A 16,880-nucleotide genomic window follows, 5' to 3' on the forward strand; every position below is an offset into this window, starting at 1 on the left:
CCATATCTCCCAAGCCCGCTCCACCCCGTTCAACCAGACCACCCCTACGCTTCTCCTCCGTGGAAGTCCGTGAACGCCGTGCCTGCGGCCAATGCTTGTATTGCCCAGACAAATACTACCTAGGACATACATGTGCCACCCCGCACCTGCTGCTTTTGGATGCCACATCTATCTCTGAGGTCACCACCGAAACACCCCTAGACGAACCACTACCAGCCCTCGAGGATGTTTCGTTGGAGGACCCTATCACTCTCAATGCCCTATCTTCTCCCAAACGCACTCGTGGATATGTTATGCACCTGGTTGGTCACATTGGGTATCTGCCTATTGGGGTTTTCGTCGACTCAGGGGCTGACCTTAACTTTCTCAACCCTTCCGTTGCTACCCAACTTGGCCTCCACATCGACCATTCTATTACTGAGCCTGTAACGGTTGCTAACCGTTTATGTTACACCCAATGGCTTGCTTTAGATGTCCAGATCCGATTGCACGACTACTCTTTTTCTTCGAACATCCAGCTTATATCCGTGGTGGAGGTTGCGACTTAATCCTTGGGGCTGAATGGTTGGAATCTCTAGGCTACATCGGCTGGCACTTCAAGAACAAGATTATGGAATTTCACCTTAATGGTTGTAACTACAGGTTGGTTAGCTTGCGTACCATAGATGCCCAGCCCTCACCCGCTTCTTCAAGGACAAACTTGGGTTCTCTGGTGGCTTCTATGATGCAAGCTCTTTCATCTCTTGGTGTCGCTTCTCTCACCCCACTACTCATTGAACCACTCCTCACCACATACTTAGACATCTTCACTTCCTCTATGGGCCTCCATCCTCCACGAGCTACGAACCACCGGATCACCTTGTTGCCTGGCACCTAGCCAGTGAACGTCTGTCCGTATCGATATGCCCATGTCTAGAAAGTAGAGCTCGAACATCAAGTGGCAGAGATGCTCACTGCTGGCGTTATTCGCCCCAGCTCGAGTCCCTTCTCCTTTCCCGCTCTATTGGTCCATAAAGCCGATGACATTTGGCGATTTTGCATCGATTACCGAGCTCTTAATCAAGTTACGATCAAGTTTCCTTTTCCAGTGCCAATAATTGACGAATTATTAGATGAGCTCCGTGGTGCTATTATTTTCTCCAAATTGGACCTTCGCTCAGGTTTCCACCAAATCCGCATGTATGAACTCGACATCCCCAAAACCGTGTTCCATACGCATGAAGGCCATTTCGAGTTTTTGGTGATGTTTTTCGGGCTGTGCAATGCTCCCTCCTCTTTCCAAGCCTTAATGAATTCTATATTCAAGCCCTTCCTACGCAAGTTCGTCCTTGTTTTCTTCAACGATATCCTTGTCTTTAGCTTGAACTTGCAGACCCACATCACATATTTGGTCTCTATGTTTGATGTCCTGCGTGCTCATGACTTGCAGATCAAAGCCTCTAAGTGCTCATTCGGCCAAACCACAATGGCCTACCTTGGGCATATCATTTCGGCTGACGGTGTGGCTGTTGATTCTCAGAAAGTGCAATGCATTTTAAAATGGCCTCACCTTCGTACAATCAAAGGTTGGCTACTACCGCAAATTTGTACGTAACTTTGGGATATTGGCTCGTCCCTTAACAGATCTATTGAAGAAAGATAATTTTCAATAAACCACTGACACGGAATCTGCCTTTTCGGCACTCAAACAGGCGTTTGCATCCACCCTGGTGTTGGCCCTTCCTGACTTCACTCAACCTTTCATTATTGAATGCAATGCGTTTGACACCGACATCAGGGCTATCTTCTCCCAAAATCAACACCCAATTGCCTTCATCAGAAAATCCTTGGCGGATAAACATAGAACTCTCTCTGTCTATGATAAAGAAATGATGGCAATTGTGTTCGCGGTCTAAAAGTGGCGCCTTTACCTACTCAGCCATGCTTTCACCATTTTGACAGACCACCAAACATTGAAATACTTTTTAAACCAGAGGATTACCACACCAACTTAGCAGAAATGGCTGCTCAAACTATTAGGATACAATTACACCCTTGAATACTGGCCGGGTTCGTCGAACATCGCAGCCGATGCCTTGTCACGTCAACATGGGTGCCTAGCACTTATGGGTCTCTCTTAACCTCTTTTCTATAGCATTTCGGAGATTCAAGCAAAATATGTTCAGGATCCAGAGGCCTTTGTTATCCTCCAAGCCTTCCACAACCATCAACAGCCGCGTGCCCATTTCTCCCTTTGTGGCGACCTTCTATATTACAGAGACGACATCTTCGTGATGGCTACTTCTCCGTGGAGAACTCGAATTTTACAGGAATTCCACTCCTCCCCCATGGCAGGCCATTCGGGATTCCTTTGCACATATCAGTTGGTTCGTCGAAACTTCAACTGGCCTGGTTTAAAGAAGGCAGTTAAATCCTTTGTTTCAGGTTGTGATACCTGTCAACGCAACAACTATGAGTCCATTAAACCTCTGGGGTTGCTTCAGCCATTGCCGATCCCTTCCCAAATTTGGACTAATATCATAATGGATTTCATTGAAAGCCTTCCCCACACTCATGGCCGCAATGCAATCGTCGTGGTCGTCGGCCGCCTTTCCAAGTATGCCCATTTTATTGCCATCAAACACCCATATTCAGAAGCCAAGGTGGCTGAGGTATTTCTCTATGAGGTATTCCGTATCCATGGTATGCTAGTGACCATAATAAGTGACAGGGACCCTATCTTCATCAGCACCTTTTGGGAGTCTTTTTTCAAGCTCAATGGCACACAGCTTTGCTGAAGCTCGGCCTACGACCCCCAATCCGATGGCCAAACCGAAGTCTTGAACTACACCTTGGAACACTACCTACGTAGCTTCGTAGGCGACAAACTCACCACTTGGGTTGAATAGTTGCCATGGACGGAGTGGTGGTACAAGACTAACTTTCATTCAGCCATTCAGATGACACCTTTTGAAGTGATCTAGGGGTACCCACCCCCTCGTATCTCCTCTTATCTCCCAGGTTCTTCCTCAGTTCACCTCGTAGACACCACCTTCTGAGACCGAGATGCCTTGCTTCGCCTCCTTCGTGAAAATCTGCAACATGCTCAAGAACGCACTACTACGCTAACAAACAGCGCTCTGAGCGCCAATTCAATGTGGGAGATTGGGTCTTTCTCTGCTTACAGCCCTATCGACAATCCTTTGTCCATCACAACAATTGTCCCAAGCTCGCCCGTTGATTCTATGGCACTTACAAGGTCTTGGCTCGCATTGGGAACGTTGCCTACACCTTGGACTTACCTCCTAACTCCCGCATCCACCCCACCTTCCATGTCTCCTTGCTCTAGCCTAAACTGGGCTCAAATGTGGTTGCTTCGACAAGTCTTCCTCCCCTGTACGAGTCTGGACTTGTGGTGTGAACACCGGAACGAATTCTCCAGCGTGGCATGTTCAAGAGGGCCAACACGGCGGTCACGCGTTGGCTCATCAAATGGCTAGGTCTTCCTGAACACAATGCCACTTGGGAATATGCTGATTCCATCATCGACCGTTTCTCCAATTTCACCACTTGAGGACAAGCTCCTTCTTAGGGGGGCAGGATTGTTAGGACCTTAGAATTATTAGACAGTTGTCAAGTCTAACCTTTATAGTATTTTGTCTTGTTTTGGTAGAGTTGGTTTCATCTGACGGTAATGAGGGTAGAGTTGTGTCTCAATCTGAGCTCTTCCTCTCTAGGGTTGTATATATGCCCCCTTTCACCTTTTGGGAAAGGTATGAAATGAAATGAAAAATCTGATGCTTTAGAATTTCTTTTCCTTTTCTCTGTTCTTTCTGTTCTTCTGCATTGTTCTAATACTTGGATCCTATCAGATTCCTACAAGCAACACTACCAACAAAGGCAGACCGAGGGAAGGAGGTGGTGCGAACACCCGAGCCGGTATGAATACCGAAACTCTACACGCCTTCCTGATTAACCACAACAATTGTGGTCAAAAGTGAATGAAAACTGGATTTGGGGAGAAATTGATGAAGGATGGAGTGAAATTAGAAAGTAAGAATCAGAAGAAAACATAGATTGATGATGGATGAGGGATGTGAAGATGGAGGTAGAACAAGGGATAGAACAACTGATCTGAGGACATAGAATAGTTTCGATGGATTATGAGGTGGAAATATCATGCAGATCAGAGTGGAGAACCGTGGGAAAACAATAGCTGGAGGAAAGAAAACGAAAAATAAAAGGAAGAAAAAGGCTACCACCGACCATAGCAGAATGGAAATCTGGAAGAAAAGAAGGGGCAACCTCACACAAACAGTGAGAAAATCTCTCAATGGGAGAGGACTCTCACCGACAGGGAGAGAAGAAAACTTTGAAGAAATATCTGTTGACCTTATATATTTATGACGGGAACTGAAAGCAGGCAAATTTTTGAAATATAAACTAGTTTTTTGTTTTTCGGAAAATTATAAACTAGTTATTTGGGGGTCATATCTTGAATTAAATGGCAGCTACCGTTCCCATGGAAATTTATAAACAATTATATAGTGTGTGAACTGGTGTGAAGACATTGCTGGTTTTACAAATAATCCAAGTTGCCCAGCACATTAAAAAAAAAAAAAAATTCTTTTCACTGGAAAAGAGCATCCTAATAGACTTATGAAATATGAGGCTTCTAACTCTAGAAATAGAAAGGGATATTTGGAAAATAATCAAATTTTAGATACCATGTAGCATTTAATTTTATCATAATTATAATCAAATTTTGATATAAAAGTACAAATACGAAACACAACCTATAATATTGTAGATTTAAATATAGATGGAGAGAGTATTCCAAATTTCCACATTCTTTTATTTTCATTATTGTATGTAACATTTAAACTACCCTTGAATGTCTGCGATTTTTATACACTTATAGATGACCGCAACCTATAAACTAGAGCAGGCATTAAAAACAAAAAACCTAAATAAAAGTTATAGCCTCACAAATAAAAAGTGTCACATACGACCGGTTGTACACAAAAATATGTTTTAGTTATCAAGGACATGTTCCATGCATGCACGAACATACAAAAGTTTTGGAGTTCCCCTTCCCTATATAACATTGAAGATAGAGAAATCTAATAAGAACTGAATTAAGATGAGTCACGTTTGATTACAAAGAACCGAATTAAGTTTAAAAGTTTGATATTAGATTTAATACGAATTATTTGGATGTGTAACATTTGCTTTTATTCATCATACATCTCAAGCCTTCAAATTGTTGATATGTTAGTTCTAGAATTAATACTTTTAAAATCATCATGATTCATGTGGGTGTATACTATTTTCATTGAAAATGTATAATTTGATATATGTGATATACAATATGCAGTTAAGAGTGATATCGTAAGTCACTCAAGTGCAGGTGTACAACTTATGTTTTCATAACTTTATCTAGTAGATATCATATTATTGAGTCGATAAGTACTAGCACCAGATGCATTTATACATATGTGAACAATTGATACTATTATCATAAGATTGAGACAAGGAGCAATGACAATCATTATTCTACCATACAACATACTAACATGTCATATTATTGAGACGAGGAGTGTTGGCATCACCTACTCGCGCATAAACAACTAAGGCTATCATAATTTTATGTAAGAATTAACTTCTTAGGAACAAGAATGAGTTCCTTCTCAAGATACTTAGCAATAGATTAACGGAATTTTGTGCTCATAATCGAAATCATTTATATTATAAATCACTATATAAAGATCACTTATGTAAAAAACTAATAAAATATGAGATCATTTAGTCATCGAACTATGTAAAAGCATATAGACAAATTTGGTAAAAGAATTATGAACCGTCTATTCATTTACTATAGTTGATTGACAAAACGATCCTGTTTTGAATTGTTTTTTTCAAAAATTATCTTTACATGATAACTTATAACATGAACAACTCACACAAAGTTCTACAAATTAGTCATAAAATATCTTGAAGAGGAACTCCTCAATCTTAAAAGGCCAAGTCATTCTCTTCTAGTTATCCGTGGAAAAAATACTTATTTATAACGCATGAAAAACAAGTCTAGCAAGTACTAAGAGCATCCTCAATGGGGGCTTTATCCTCCTTGAGGCTACCACATTTGTAGGTCTAATGAAAAATTTCATCCCCAATGGGCCGGAAAATGGGGCTATAGCCACCACATGGGCTAGCAACTTCAATCCTTGGATAGCAAAGAGTTAGGTTATGGGTTGAGGTGATTTTAAAAAAAGCTGGTATGAAAAAAAACTGGGAGAATTTTTGGTGTTTGGTAAATTTCCAGCTTCAGCTTTTTTTCACATTTTTGGGTGAAAAAAGGCCAAAAAACAAAATCAGCAAAAGGCAGCTTTGAAAAACTGGCTTTTCAGCTTCTGTGCAAACCTCAAAACATAGGTGAACAGTAACCCCTTTAATGAAAGTTTCTAGCAATCCTACCCTTAAATCCAAATTATTGATTCGAATAGAACGACATAAACATAAATCACCACAAAATCTCATCTCTGAAATCCAAAAACGTCATGAACATCACACAAAAAGTACAGATTTTCAACCTGAAAAACCACCTACTCAGAAGCATTTCATCTCAAATTTTCCACCTATCAGTTAGATGAACCCAAGAGCCATGCAAACACAGCAAGCACAAAAATCCCAGAAACAAAATAATACCCACAAACAGATGCACTGCAATCGCATCCAAACATCAAAAGAAAAAGGAAATTTACAGGCATACTAAAATGGCAATATACAAGAAAGTGTGGAACTTTATCGAACAAACACGTACACTCCCTTCATCTCTATCATCCCCTTTTTGCTCCTCCCAGCTTCTCTCTACCAAAGATCTTTGAAGATTTGTGTCGCCCCCAGCTTTATCGTCGAGCTCGTTGTCGAAAGGCATCGCTTCTCCTCTACTCAGATCCTCTGCTTCCTCGACTCCCAATCTCGCTCTTCGCTCGACCATCGCCTTCATCTGCTGCGACATCGTCGACAAACTCCACGATGCTAGCCAAAACCCAGAAGACAAAAATACCGATCTGTCGAAACCTATATGAAATTCAGCTTGTGAAAAATCCAAAAAACAAAAAACCCATATGACAAATCTAGAAGTTTTTTTTTGAATGAATGAGAAAAAATGGAATTTGATGATGAGGGAGAAAGTGGCGAAAAGAATGGAATTTGGTGATGAGAGAAAAAGTGAAAAGGGAGAGACAGAGAGGTAGTTGGACAGGAAGGAGAAAAAATGAAGATGATTCTAGAGAGAGTGTTCTAGAAAAGTAAAAGAAAAGAGAAAAGGGAAAAAATCTAAAAGATAGAATTAAGCTCGGTTATGGGGAATGGAGAAAAAGAAATATGATAGAGAAGTAGCGGAGGAAACGAAGAAAAAGAAATATGATAGATAAGTTTGGTTTTGGTCATTTCACAGTCACAACTGTTTTACATAAAAGTTTATCAAACGTTATTATATTGTTTTTTTTTCCCAAAAGCACTTTTACAAAAAAAGTTTACCAAACACTCTGCTGCTTTATTTCACAGCCATTTATTCTCACAGCACAGCAGAAGTATTTTTTTTTCAAAGCACAGCAATATCAAACCAACCCTATATCTAGCCCCAAAAAGTAGGGGACACACACCAAATTAAGGGCCTAATCTTGGTTTTTTTTTTTTTGAAGTTTAGAAATGGGTGAGCCCCATCTTCAATTTCAAAACATGATTTTAAGGTTTATTTTTCAATCGTTTAGGATTTTAAGAGTTTATTTTCAACCGTTTGTTTGATTAAAAAAACATATACAAATAACAACTATTTTTTGTGTGATTGATTACGAAAAAAATGTTGTGCTTTGTGCTTAATTTTCTAGATTGAAAAATTCATAAAAAGGTGATAAAATTAAATTGGTAGTTTAGAGACCTAAACCTGATAGGAGCATATTATGCAACTTAGTTAACTTGTTTTCTTGCATTTACATAGCTAATTTCTACTTGTTAGAGTGTTTTAAGCTATTTTCGTGTGTTTTTAGGTTCAATTGACAAAGTTGGCAAGAAAGTGCAATTTGGAGCATTTTAGAGCAGTTTTGGGCTTTGAATGGATTGCACATGCATGGAGCAAGGTGGATGGACAAATTTGAAGATCAAGAGAGGCTAGGAATGTGATTAACATCTGGAAGAATTAAATTGAAGACTTGGAAGATAAGGAATCAACTACAAAGAAGGAATATTATCCAAATTTCCTTATCTTATCCAAACTTTATCCAACCTTATCTTATCTTATCCTATCCTAATCTTTTCCTACCTTAATTCCAGCTTCAAAGAGGACTTATTTTCACATTAAATCACCTAAGTATCATGTTCTAGAAGCCCTATTTTCGTGCCCTAAGTATATGCTACATGTAACATTTCTAGAAGTTCTAGAATCTGCCACAAAGACCATTCCTTGTTCTCCTTGGAATCTGATTGAAAGTGTCCTTGTTCTTTAGTGATTTGGAGTTCTAATTCCTCTCCTTTTCAGCCCAATTTCGTGCCTTCCTTTCACCCATTGTGGTAGAGGGTGGTGGTTTATGAGTGTTGCGGCATCATGTATTTATAGGGTGAAGGGAAGACACGAAATTGGGCTAAAAATGAGAGGAATTAGGACTCCAAATCACCAAAGAATAAGGACACTTTCAATCAGATTCCAAGGAGGACAAGGAATGGTCCTTGTGGCAGATTCTAGAACTTCTAAAAAGGTTACATGTAGCATAAACTTAGGGCACAAAAATAGGGCTTCTAGAACATGATATTTAGGTGATTTAATGTGAAAATGAGTCATCTTTGAAGTTGGAATTAAGGTAGGAAAAGATTAGGATAGGATAAGATAAGATAAGGTTGGATAAGGTTTGGATAAGATAAGGAAATTTGGATAATATTCCTTCTTTGTAGTTGATTCCTTATCTTCCAAGTCTTCAATTTAATTCTTCCAGATGTTAATCACATTCCTAGCCTCTCTTGATCATCAAATTCGTCCATCCACCTTACTCCATGCATGTGCAATCCATTCCAAGTCCAAAATTGCTCTAAAATGCTCCAAATTGCACTTTCTTGCCAACTTTGTCAATTGAACCTAAAAACACACGAAAATAGCTTAAAACACTCTAACAAGTAGAAATTAGCTATGTAAATGCAAGAAAACAAGCTAACTAAGTCGCATAAATATGCTCCTATCAAAACCGAAAATATAAACAAATAACATAACTAAATTGTGCTAAGATAATCCAATCCAATGGTTGTTATGAAATGAAAATCTTCTTTGATTTCGGAGAATGTGTCAATCAGAGAAATAAACTAACGGATGAGATTGAGATAAGATAAACAAATCTAATGGTTGTTATGAAATGAAGTATTATCTTGTCTGATTTCATAGAAACAAACCAACAAATGAGATTGAGATAAGAGAGTCGACAACAGTGCATAAGTGATGAAATCTAACTTTGTCAGAATTTGAATTTTTTTAGATTAAAAATTTTATAAATAAAAATTTAAGATAACACTCCAAAAATCAAGTTAAAAAAAGTTAAGACAAAAATAAATTTACTGCATAATCAAATTACTACAAAATAAAATATATAGTTCCATATAGAGTTCGAAAGATATATAATCCCTTATTAGAAGAAATTCTTTCTTAGAGCTCCAAAGGTTGAGCTCTAAATTGGGCTATATCTACCGTTTTTTTAACTCCCTATAAAGCCCTTTGACCCAAAAAAAGGATGCTTTCTAAACTCTTGTATAATAATAATGCTTCGGCCGAAAGACAAATCTCAAAACAAAAACGTGAGCTTTGACCACCAGATCCGCCTGCCATTGTTGATAGTAGTTCAGTTCAACTTCTGAACATCTCAAAGCATCTTTTATTTCACAGATTCAAATTGTGTCCCAAAACAACCATTTTATCCGAACCCCCAGAAAACCAAGATGAACAAACCCATCCCATTTAGTCCCCTCCTCTTCCTAATCCTATCCATCTCCGTCACCTCCCAAATTAATCCAACCTCCTCCTCCTGTCCCATTGATCTCAGCTATGTCCATACCCTCCCATGGGACTCTTCACTTTGCCAAGATCCCACCGGAAAGCACTGCTGCCAAACCCTCCTCAGCCTTTTTGGGATTGGACTATCCCAACACCTCAAGCAAACCTCCATGTTCCAATTACCCAACTCAAACTCCTCCTCCTCCTGCCTTTCCGATCTCCAGTCTCGCCTCGCCGCCCTCAAACTCGACCCCTCCGTGGTCCCATTGTGCTTCGAGAACTCGACGCAGTTCGTCGCCAGCCCGGCTAGTTGTGCCGGGATTGTCACAATCCAGGACTGGACAGAGAGGGTGGGGCCAATGACCCCCCTGGACACATCCTGCAAAGGGGACCTGGAAAGCTTGACGAGATGCAGCTCCTGCGTCGATGCCGGCATGAAGGTGAATTCCCAGTTGTCGAGTCTCGACCCGAATGCGACTAAATGCTTTTACTACACTGTGTTGTATGCTGCAGGGATTGTTAACGAGTTGGGTCCGGCAGAGCCCCGGACTGCTGCTTGCATTCTCGGTTTGCCTCTGTCCGGCTCGGCGAACAAGAAACAATCCACTCAGGTGAGCAGGAAGACTTTGCTGAAATGGGTTTTTGGGGTTTTGGGTGCTGTGATTGTTGTCCTGGTTGGTGTTGGGATTATAGTCCTATACAGGAAGCATGATAAGAAAGAGAAGCAAATTGCAATGCATGAAGAGTATGTGACAAGTTTTAGAACTAGCTTTTTGCCCAATTCGGGTGCGAAATGGTACGCTGTGTCCGAGCTCGAAAGAGCCACCAATGGATTTTCTCAGAAGAACATGATTGGACAAGGCGGGTATGGGGTTGTGTACAAAGGAACACTTTCTGATGGGAGTTTGGTTGCAGTGAAGCATGTTCTTGTTTTGGACTCGAAAGGGGACGAAGAGTTTTCAAATGAGGTCGAAATCATAAGCAAAATCAGGCACAGGAATCTTCTTTCGCTTCGAGGATGTTGTGTGACGAGTGATGATTTGAAGGGGAAAAGAAGGTTCTTGGTTTATGATCTGATGTCGAATGGGAATTTAAGTGATCAATTGTCTGGAAAGAAGAGATTGAATTGGCCTCAGCGCAAGAACATAATCATTGATGTGGCAAAGGGGCTTGCCTACTTGCACAACGGGATCAAGCCTGCAATTTATCACAGAGACATAAAGGGCACAAACATTCTATTGGATTCGGAAATGAAGGCTAAAGTTGCAGACTTTGGATTGGCCAAGCAAAGTTCCGATGGTGAATCTCACCTCACCACTAGGGTTGCCGGCACGCACGGCTATTTGGCGCCGGAATATGCCCTCTACGGACAACTAACAGAGAAGAGTGACGTTTACAGCTTTGGCATTGTGATTCTTGAGATCATGAGTGGAAGGAAAGTCTTGGAGACATCGAGTTCGGATTCAAACGCGTTCGTGTTGATCACAGATTGGGCGTGGATGGCTCTGAAGTCAGGGAATGTGGAGGAAATTTTTGATGAGGCAGTAAGGGAGGAAGGACCAAAGGGTGTTATGGAGAGGTTCGTGCTTGTTGGAATTCTTTGTGCTCATGTTATGGTGGCTTTTAGGCCTACAATTTCTGAGGCACTAAAGATGTTGGAGGGGGACATTGATATTCCAAAATTACCAGACAGGCCAATGCCACTTGGAAATGAGTCACATAGATCTTCTTTTGGGCTTTCTAGGTTGTTAGCAAGTGAAAGATCACCAAAGACCTAGTTTTAGTACATCAAGGATGAGCACAACATAGGTTTTTTTTAATTGTTATTTTTTGAGACAAGCGATATTGGAGTAGGGGTATTCAAACTCAAGACCCTTCAAACTTCAAAGGTGGTGTGGGCTATATGTGTGTGAATTTTGTTTTTTTCTTTACTTCTTCATGTTTTTGTGACTATACAAAGAATTGAAAGATGTATGCAATTATTCATTAAAGAAAAATTTGCCATTCCCAAAAATCAAGTGGCTGGGTTATTAGAGCAACTCCAGCGTGTGAAACCTCCCTCCAGGCAATACACTATGCTATCCACTTGGTGAACAGTAACTGCCTTTAATGAACAGTAATCGCCTTTTGCTTCTCCATCGTTGCACTTCAATAGCCCTGACAATAGGTAATAAAATATTAGTATTTTTTTTATTTATAAAATAATACAAAATAATTTTAATTGTAATTTCGGATAAGATTTTTAATCGTTCTCGTTGCGCCACGTGTCATTATCCGAAGTATTATTAAATAATACAAAATAATTTTATTTGTAATTTCGGATAAAATTTTTAATCGTTCTCGTTACGACATTTGTCATAAAATCCAAAAAGACAATTATTGGGGATGGATTTCCGATAAAATTTTTAATTGTACTCATTGCGCCACGTGTCATTATCCGAAAATACAATTATTGGTGATGCATTTCTGATAAAATTATTAACCAATCATGTCGCGCCATGTGATAGGAGCATATTTATGCGTCTTAGTTTGCTTGTTTTCGTGCATTTACGTTGTGTTTCTTTAGTTATTATAGTGTTTAAAGTTATTTTCGTGCAATTTCAGGTTTTAGTGTCAAAGTATGCAAAAAGAAGCAATTTGGAGCATTCTAGAGCATTTTTGGGCCAAGATTGGATAGTGCAAGCATGGAGGCATGAGGATGGACGAATTTGAAAGGCTTGAATTCAGTTAGGGAGTTGCAAGGGGGCCTAAAAACCTGATTTCTAGAAGGCTACATTGCAGCCACATGCACTTCCATCCTTTAAGCCATTCCACATGCAATTCCAACCTAATCCACATGCATTCATCATCATAACCTAGCTGTCATTCCACCTTTGTGCCATGACTTCCCCTTCATTCCAGCCATTCCACATGCATTTCCAACCCACATGCCCCTTTAATCATTCAAACATGCACCCTTTATTCTTTCATCATTCCAGCCACTCCACATTCATCACCAACACAATCATCAACAAAAGACCCATTCCTAGCTGTTTTGCACATGCATTCCCTTAATTATTTCAACCACATGCACCCATAATCATTCACACCTTGCAGCCACATGCACATTCACCCCTTTCTCTCCCTATAAAACCATGCAATGCATTCATACAAACCACCACCTCTCATACACATTCATTCACGCCAGAAATTCATTCCCTCTCTCTAACACAGCCATACTTCACCATTCTTTAGATTTTCTGCCCAAAAATAAGCTTTGAAGTCCCCTACATCCATCCCTATCCTAAACACATCATTCTACACCATCCATAACCCCCAAAACCTATCCTTAGACCTTGTGCCGCAACAAAGAGGAGGAGAAGGGCCTAAACGTTCATACAATTCAAGTTTGAGTTGTTGGAATTTTTAGGTGTTTCTTTTCCTTTGAATTCAATGTTTAAATTCAATTCTCTTTGTTTTGTACGTATGAGGAACTAAACCCCCCCTTGGCTAGGGGGGGATTCGAAATATATGTTTATGCTTGCATTTTGATTTGATTACTTCTAATTGCGTTTCATAAGTTATGGATTCAATTTGTTTAACTGTTTGATTGATAACTTATTTATGTATGTTTATTGAGAGTGCACGCTTAATTTTCATGCATGAATATGACGCTAGAATATAAGTGAGTTTCACCTAATAGTTACGAACTTATATTCACAAGTAGTGGAGGTTGCTTATAAACAATCGCGTTAAACGAATTCTTGGCATAAGTTTCATGCAATCATAGTAACGAATGCCTCGTCAACACTTATAATTTTCATAGAGCGTAATGATTCTTGCTTGTATCTCTATTATGCAATCATGTAGGGGACTTGTGGGGAATGTTTTGGGTTGTCGTATGCAATCATCCAATTCAATAACGTTAGGAAGATTTGAAGGTTAATTAGTGCATCACGGTTAACTTGGGGTGTTGAGAATTCATGGTTTATTGAAATGCAATTGGAAATCTTTTTATTATGCAAGTGTAACATGTGTGGAGATGAACCCCTTAGCTAGCTTCCATTCCATTCATTAAATCCAAATTCGTTTTAAAATCTGTTCGTTTTACAAAGTTTTAAGTTTTGTTTTCAAATTCGTCAAAAACTCAATCCCCCTTTGCTTTAGTGTCCAACTTAGTTAGAAAGTGTCTTAGTTTGTGTTTCTAAGTGTTTTGATTCATTTTATTACCCAATTTCGTCCAAAGTAGTCAAAGTGCTCAAAACTGCCCAGAAAGTGTTTTTAAGGCAGTTTTGAGTGTTTTGGGTGCTGTTTGAGTCTTTTGGTTTGTTTTAGCGTTTTAAGTGTTTAGTTTTGCATTCTTTGAGTCTAGTTTAGTGTTAAAGTGTCTTAGTTTGTGTTTGTAAGTGTTTTGATTCAATTTATTACACACATTCGTCCAAATTCACCAAAGTGCTCAAAACTGCCTAGATTGTGTTTTTAAGGCAGTTTTGAGTGTTTTGGGGCTGTTTTGAGTGCTTTGGTTTGTTTTAGTGTTTTAAATGTTTAGTTTTGCATTCTTTGAGTCTAGTTTAGTGTTTTAAACTTTATTTTACGTTTTTGAGTCAGTTTCCAAGTGATTTTGCAATCCCTCCTAATCCCCGGTTAAGAACGATCCCTACTTATACTTATACTACAATTGATAAAAAGAGGGTTTAATTTGTGTGCGTATAATTCTCGCATCACCATGTGTCATAATCTGTTTACAATCTTTGAGGATAGATTTCCATGAAATTTTTAACGAATGACGGCATGCCACGTGTCATTATCCGAAAATATAATTATTGGTGATGGATTTCTGATAAGATTATTAACTAATCACGTCGCGCCACGTGTCATAATCTGTTTACAATCTTTGAGGATAAATTTCCATCAGATTTTTAACGAATGACGGCATGCCACGTGTCATTATCCGAAAATACAATTATTGGTGATGGATTTCTGATAAGATTATTAACCAATCACGTTGTGCCACGTGTCATAATCTGTTTACAATATTTGAGGATAGATTTTCATCAGATTTTTAGCGAATAACGGCATGCCACGTGGCACTATCTATAACCTAATCCTTTCTGAATCCTCCATATAATCCACCATCCATCCTCACAAATCTCACACCAATTTTCTCAAGATCTCTATCATTATTCATAGTTTCTGCTTCATTCTTCACAAAAATCTCTATCATTATTCATAGTTTCTGCTTCTTTCTTACAATGTCTTCTTCTTCCTCAAGGATGATGTGGGAACTCGATCAGCAAGAGGAAGAATTGTTTAACCAATCAGAAGGAATGTTCAATCTCTAGGTGGCAAAAAATGAAAGGGAAGAGGATGAGGAACGTAGAAGGAGAGATGACGAAGCAAGAATGGGCAGAGCCTCACATTCCTGTCGAGTCATCCAAGCTGTGGCTCAGATCTGCGGGCCCAGCCATTCCGGAAACCTTGATAGAAGCAGGCAATGACAAGGTACGGAACTCTTGGACGATTATTTTGTCCGTAATAGTGCATTCCCTGATACGTACTTTAGATGTCGTTTTAGAATGGAACGACATTTATTCAACAAAATCATGATTGCTGTTTGCGACCATGATTCTTACTTTGTGCAAAAGAATGATGCTTTTGGTGCTATGGGTCTCCTTCCTCAACAAAAAATTACAGCTGCCTTGCGGATGCTTGCATATGGAGTATCTGCAGACCAAGTGGATAAGATAACGAGAATGGGGAAATCAACCATTCTTGAGTCCCTGATGAGGTTTTGCGGAGCAATCGAATCTATTTACACCGCAGAGTACCTCCGGAAACCTACAAACATGGACTTGCAAAGGCTTCTGAAGAAGGCCAAAATGCGTGGTTTTCCTGGGATGATTGGAAGCATTGATTGTATGCACTGGATGGGGAAAAACTATCCAAGTGCATGGCAAGGCGCTTATGGGGACAGAAAAGGAGCAAAAAGTATCATTTTCGAGGCGGTGGCATCTTTTGATACATGGATTTGGCACGCCTTTTTCGGGTTCCAGGAGCTCAAAATGACCTCAACGTCCTTACCCAATCCCCAGTGTTCAATGATGTCCTACAAGGAAAGGCACCAAAAGTCACGTATGAGGTCAACAGACGTATGTACGACGGACCATACTACCTAGTTGACGGCATTTACCCAAGGTGGTCAACATTTGTCAAAACAGTGCCACGTCCGCGAAGTGCAAAGGAAAAAACACTTTGCAAGCTATTAAAAGGGGTGCAGGAAGGATGTGGAGCGTTGTTTCGGTATCCTCCAAGCTCGCTGGGCGATCATCAGGGGTGCTGCCAGATTGTTTGATGTAGAGTCGTTTCGATCCATCATGATAACATGCATCATTCTTCACAACATGATTGTGGAAGATGAGTACGATTATGAAGCCGTTGATGAATATGAGCCAGACATGATGAACAATTCAAGAATACGTATATATTGTGCTCATGACGCCATCGATGAGCTCGTGCAACATGAGCCATTACAAAGGGATGGACATTACAATGAAAGGGTCATTCAACAATATACTACATTTCAAATGCCAGACATGCACAGTGCCCAACAAAATGACTTGATAGAGCACCAGTGGGCATTGAAACAAGCTGAAGATAATTAAGTTCATTTAGTGTGTTTTTTATTATTTGGTATGTTTATGTAATTTTATTTGGTGTGTCTTATTATTTGGTATGTTTATGTAATTTTTTTAGTTCAGCTTTAGTGAGTTTTTTATTATTCGGTATGCTTATGTAATTTTATTTGGTGTGTTTTTGTCATTTGAATAAATATTCTCTTAGTATAAATAACTTACCAAATTCATTTGAATAAATATTCAATAAATTG

At 39.5% G+C, this 16,880-nt stretch overlaps 1 protein-coding gene across 1 annotated transcript; it reads left to right on the top strand.

The window, feature by feature from the left end:
- Positions 1-9,810: 9,810 nt before the first annotated feature.
- Positions 9,811-12,054, top strand: LOC103962863 (probable receptor-like protein kinase At1g11050). The gene has a single exon (XM_009375632.3). The coding sequence runs from the start codon at positions 9,961-9,963 to the stop codon at positions 11,791-11,793; it is 1,833 nt and encodes a 610-aa protein (XP_009373907.3). The 5' UTR covers positions 9,811-9,960; the 3' UTR covers positions 11,794-12,054.
- The last annotated feature ends 4,826 nt before the right edge of the window (positions 12,055-16,880 follow it).

Source organism: the organism of the source record quoted next, unplaced genomic scaffold (genome assembly GCF_019419815.1).
Source record: "Pyrus x bretschneideri cultivar Hongxiangsu unplaced genomic scaffold, Pyrus_bretschneideri_v1 Contig78, whole genome shotgun sequence".
Lineage (NCBI taxonomy): Eukaryota > Viridiplantae > Streptophyta > Magnoliopsida > Rosales > Rosaceae > Pyrus > Pyrus x bretschneideri.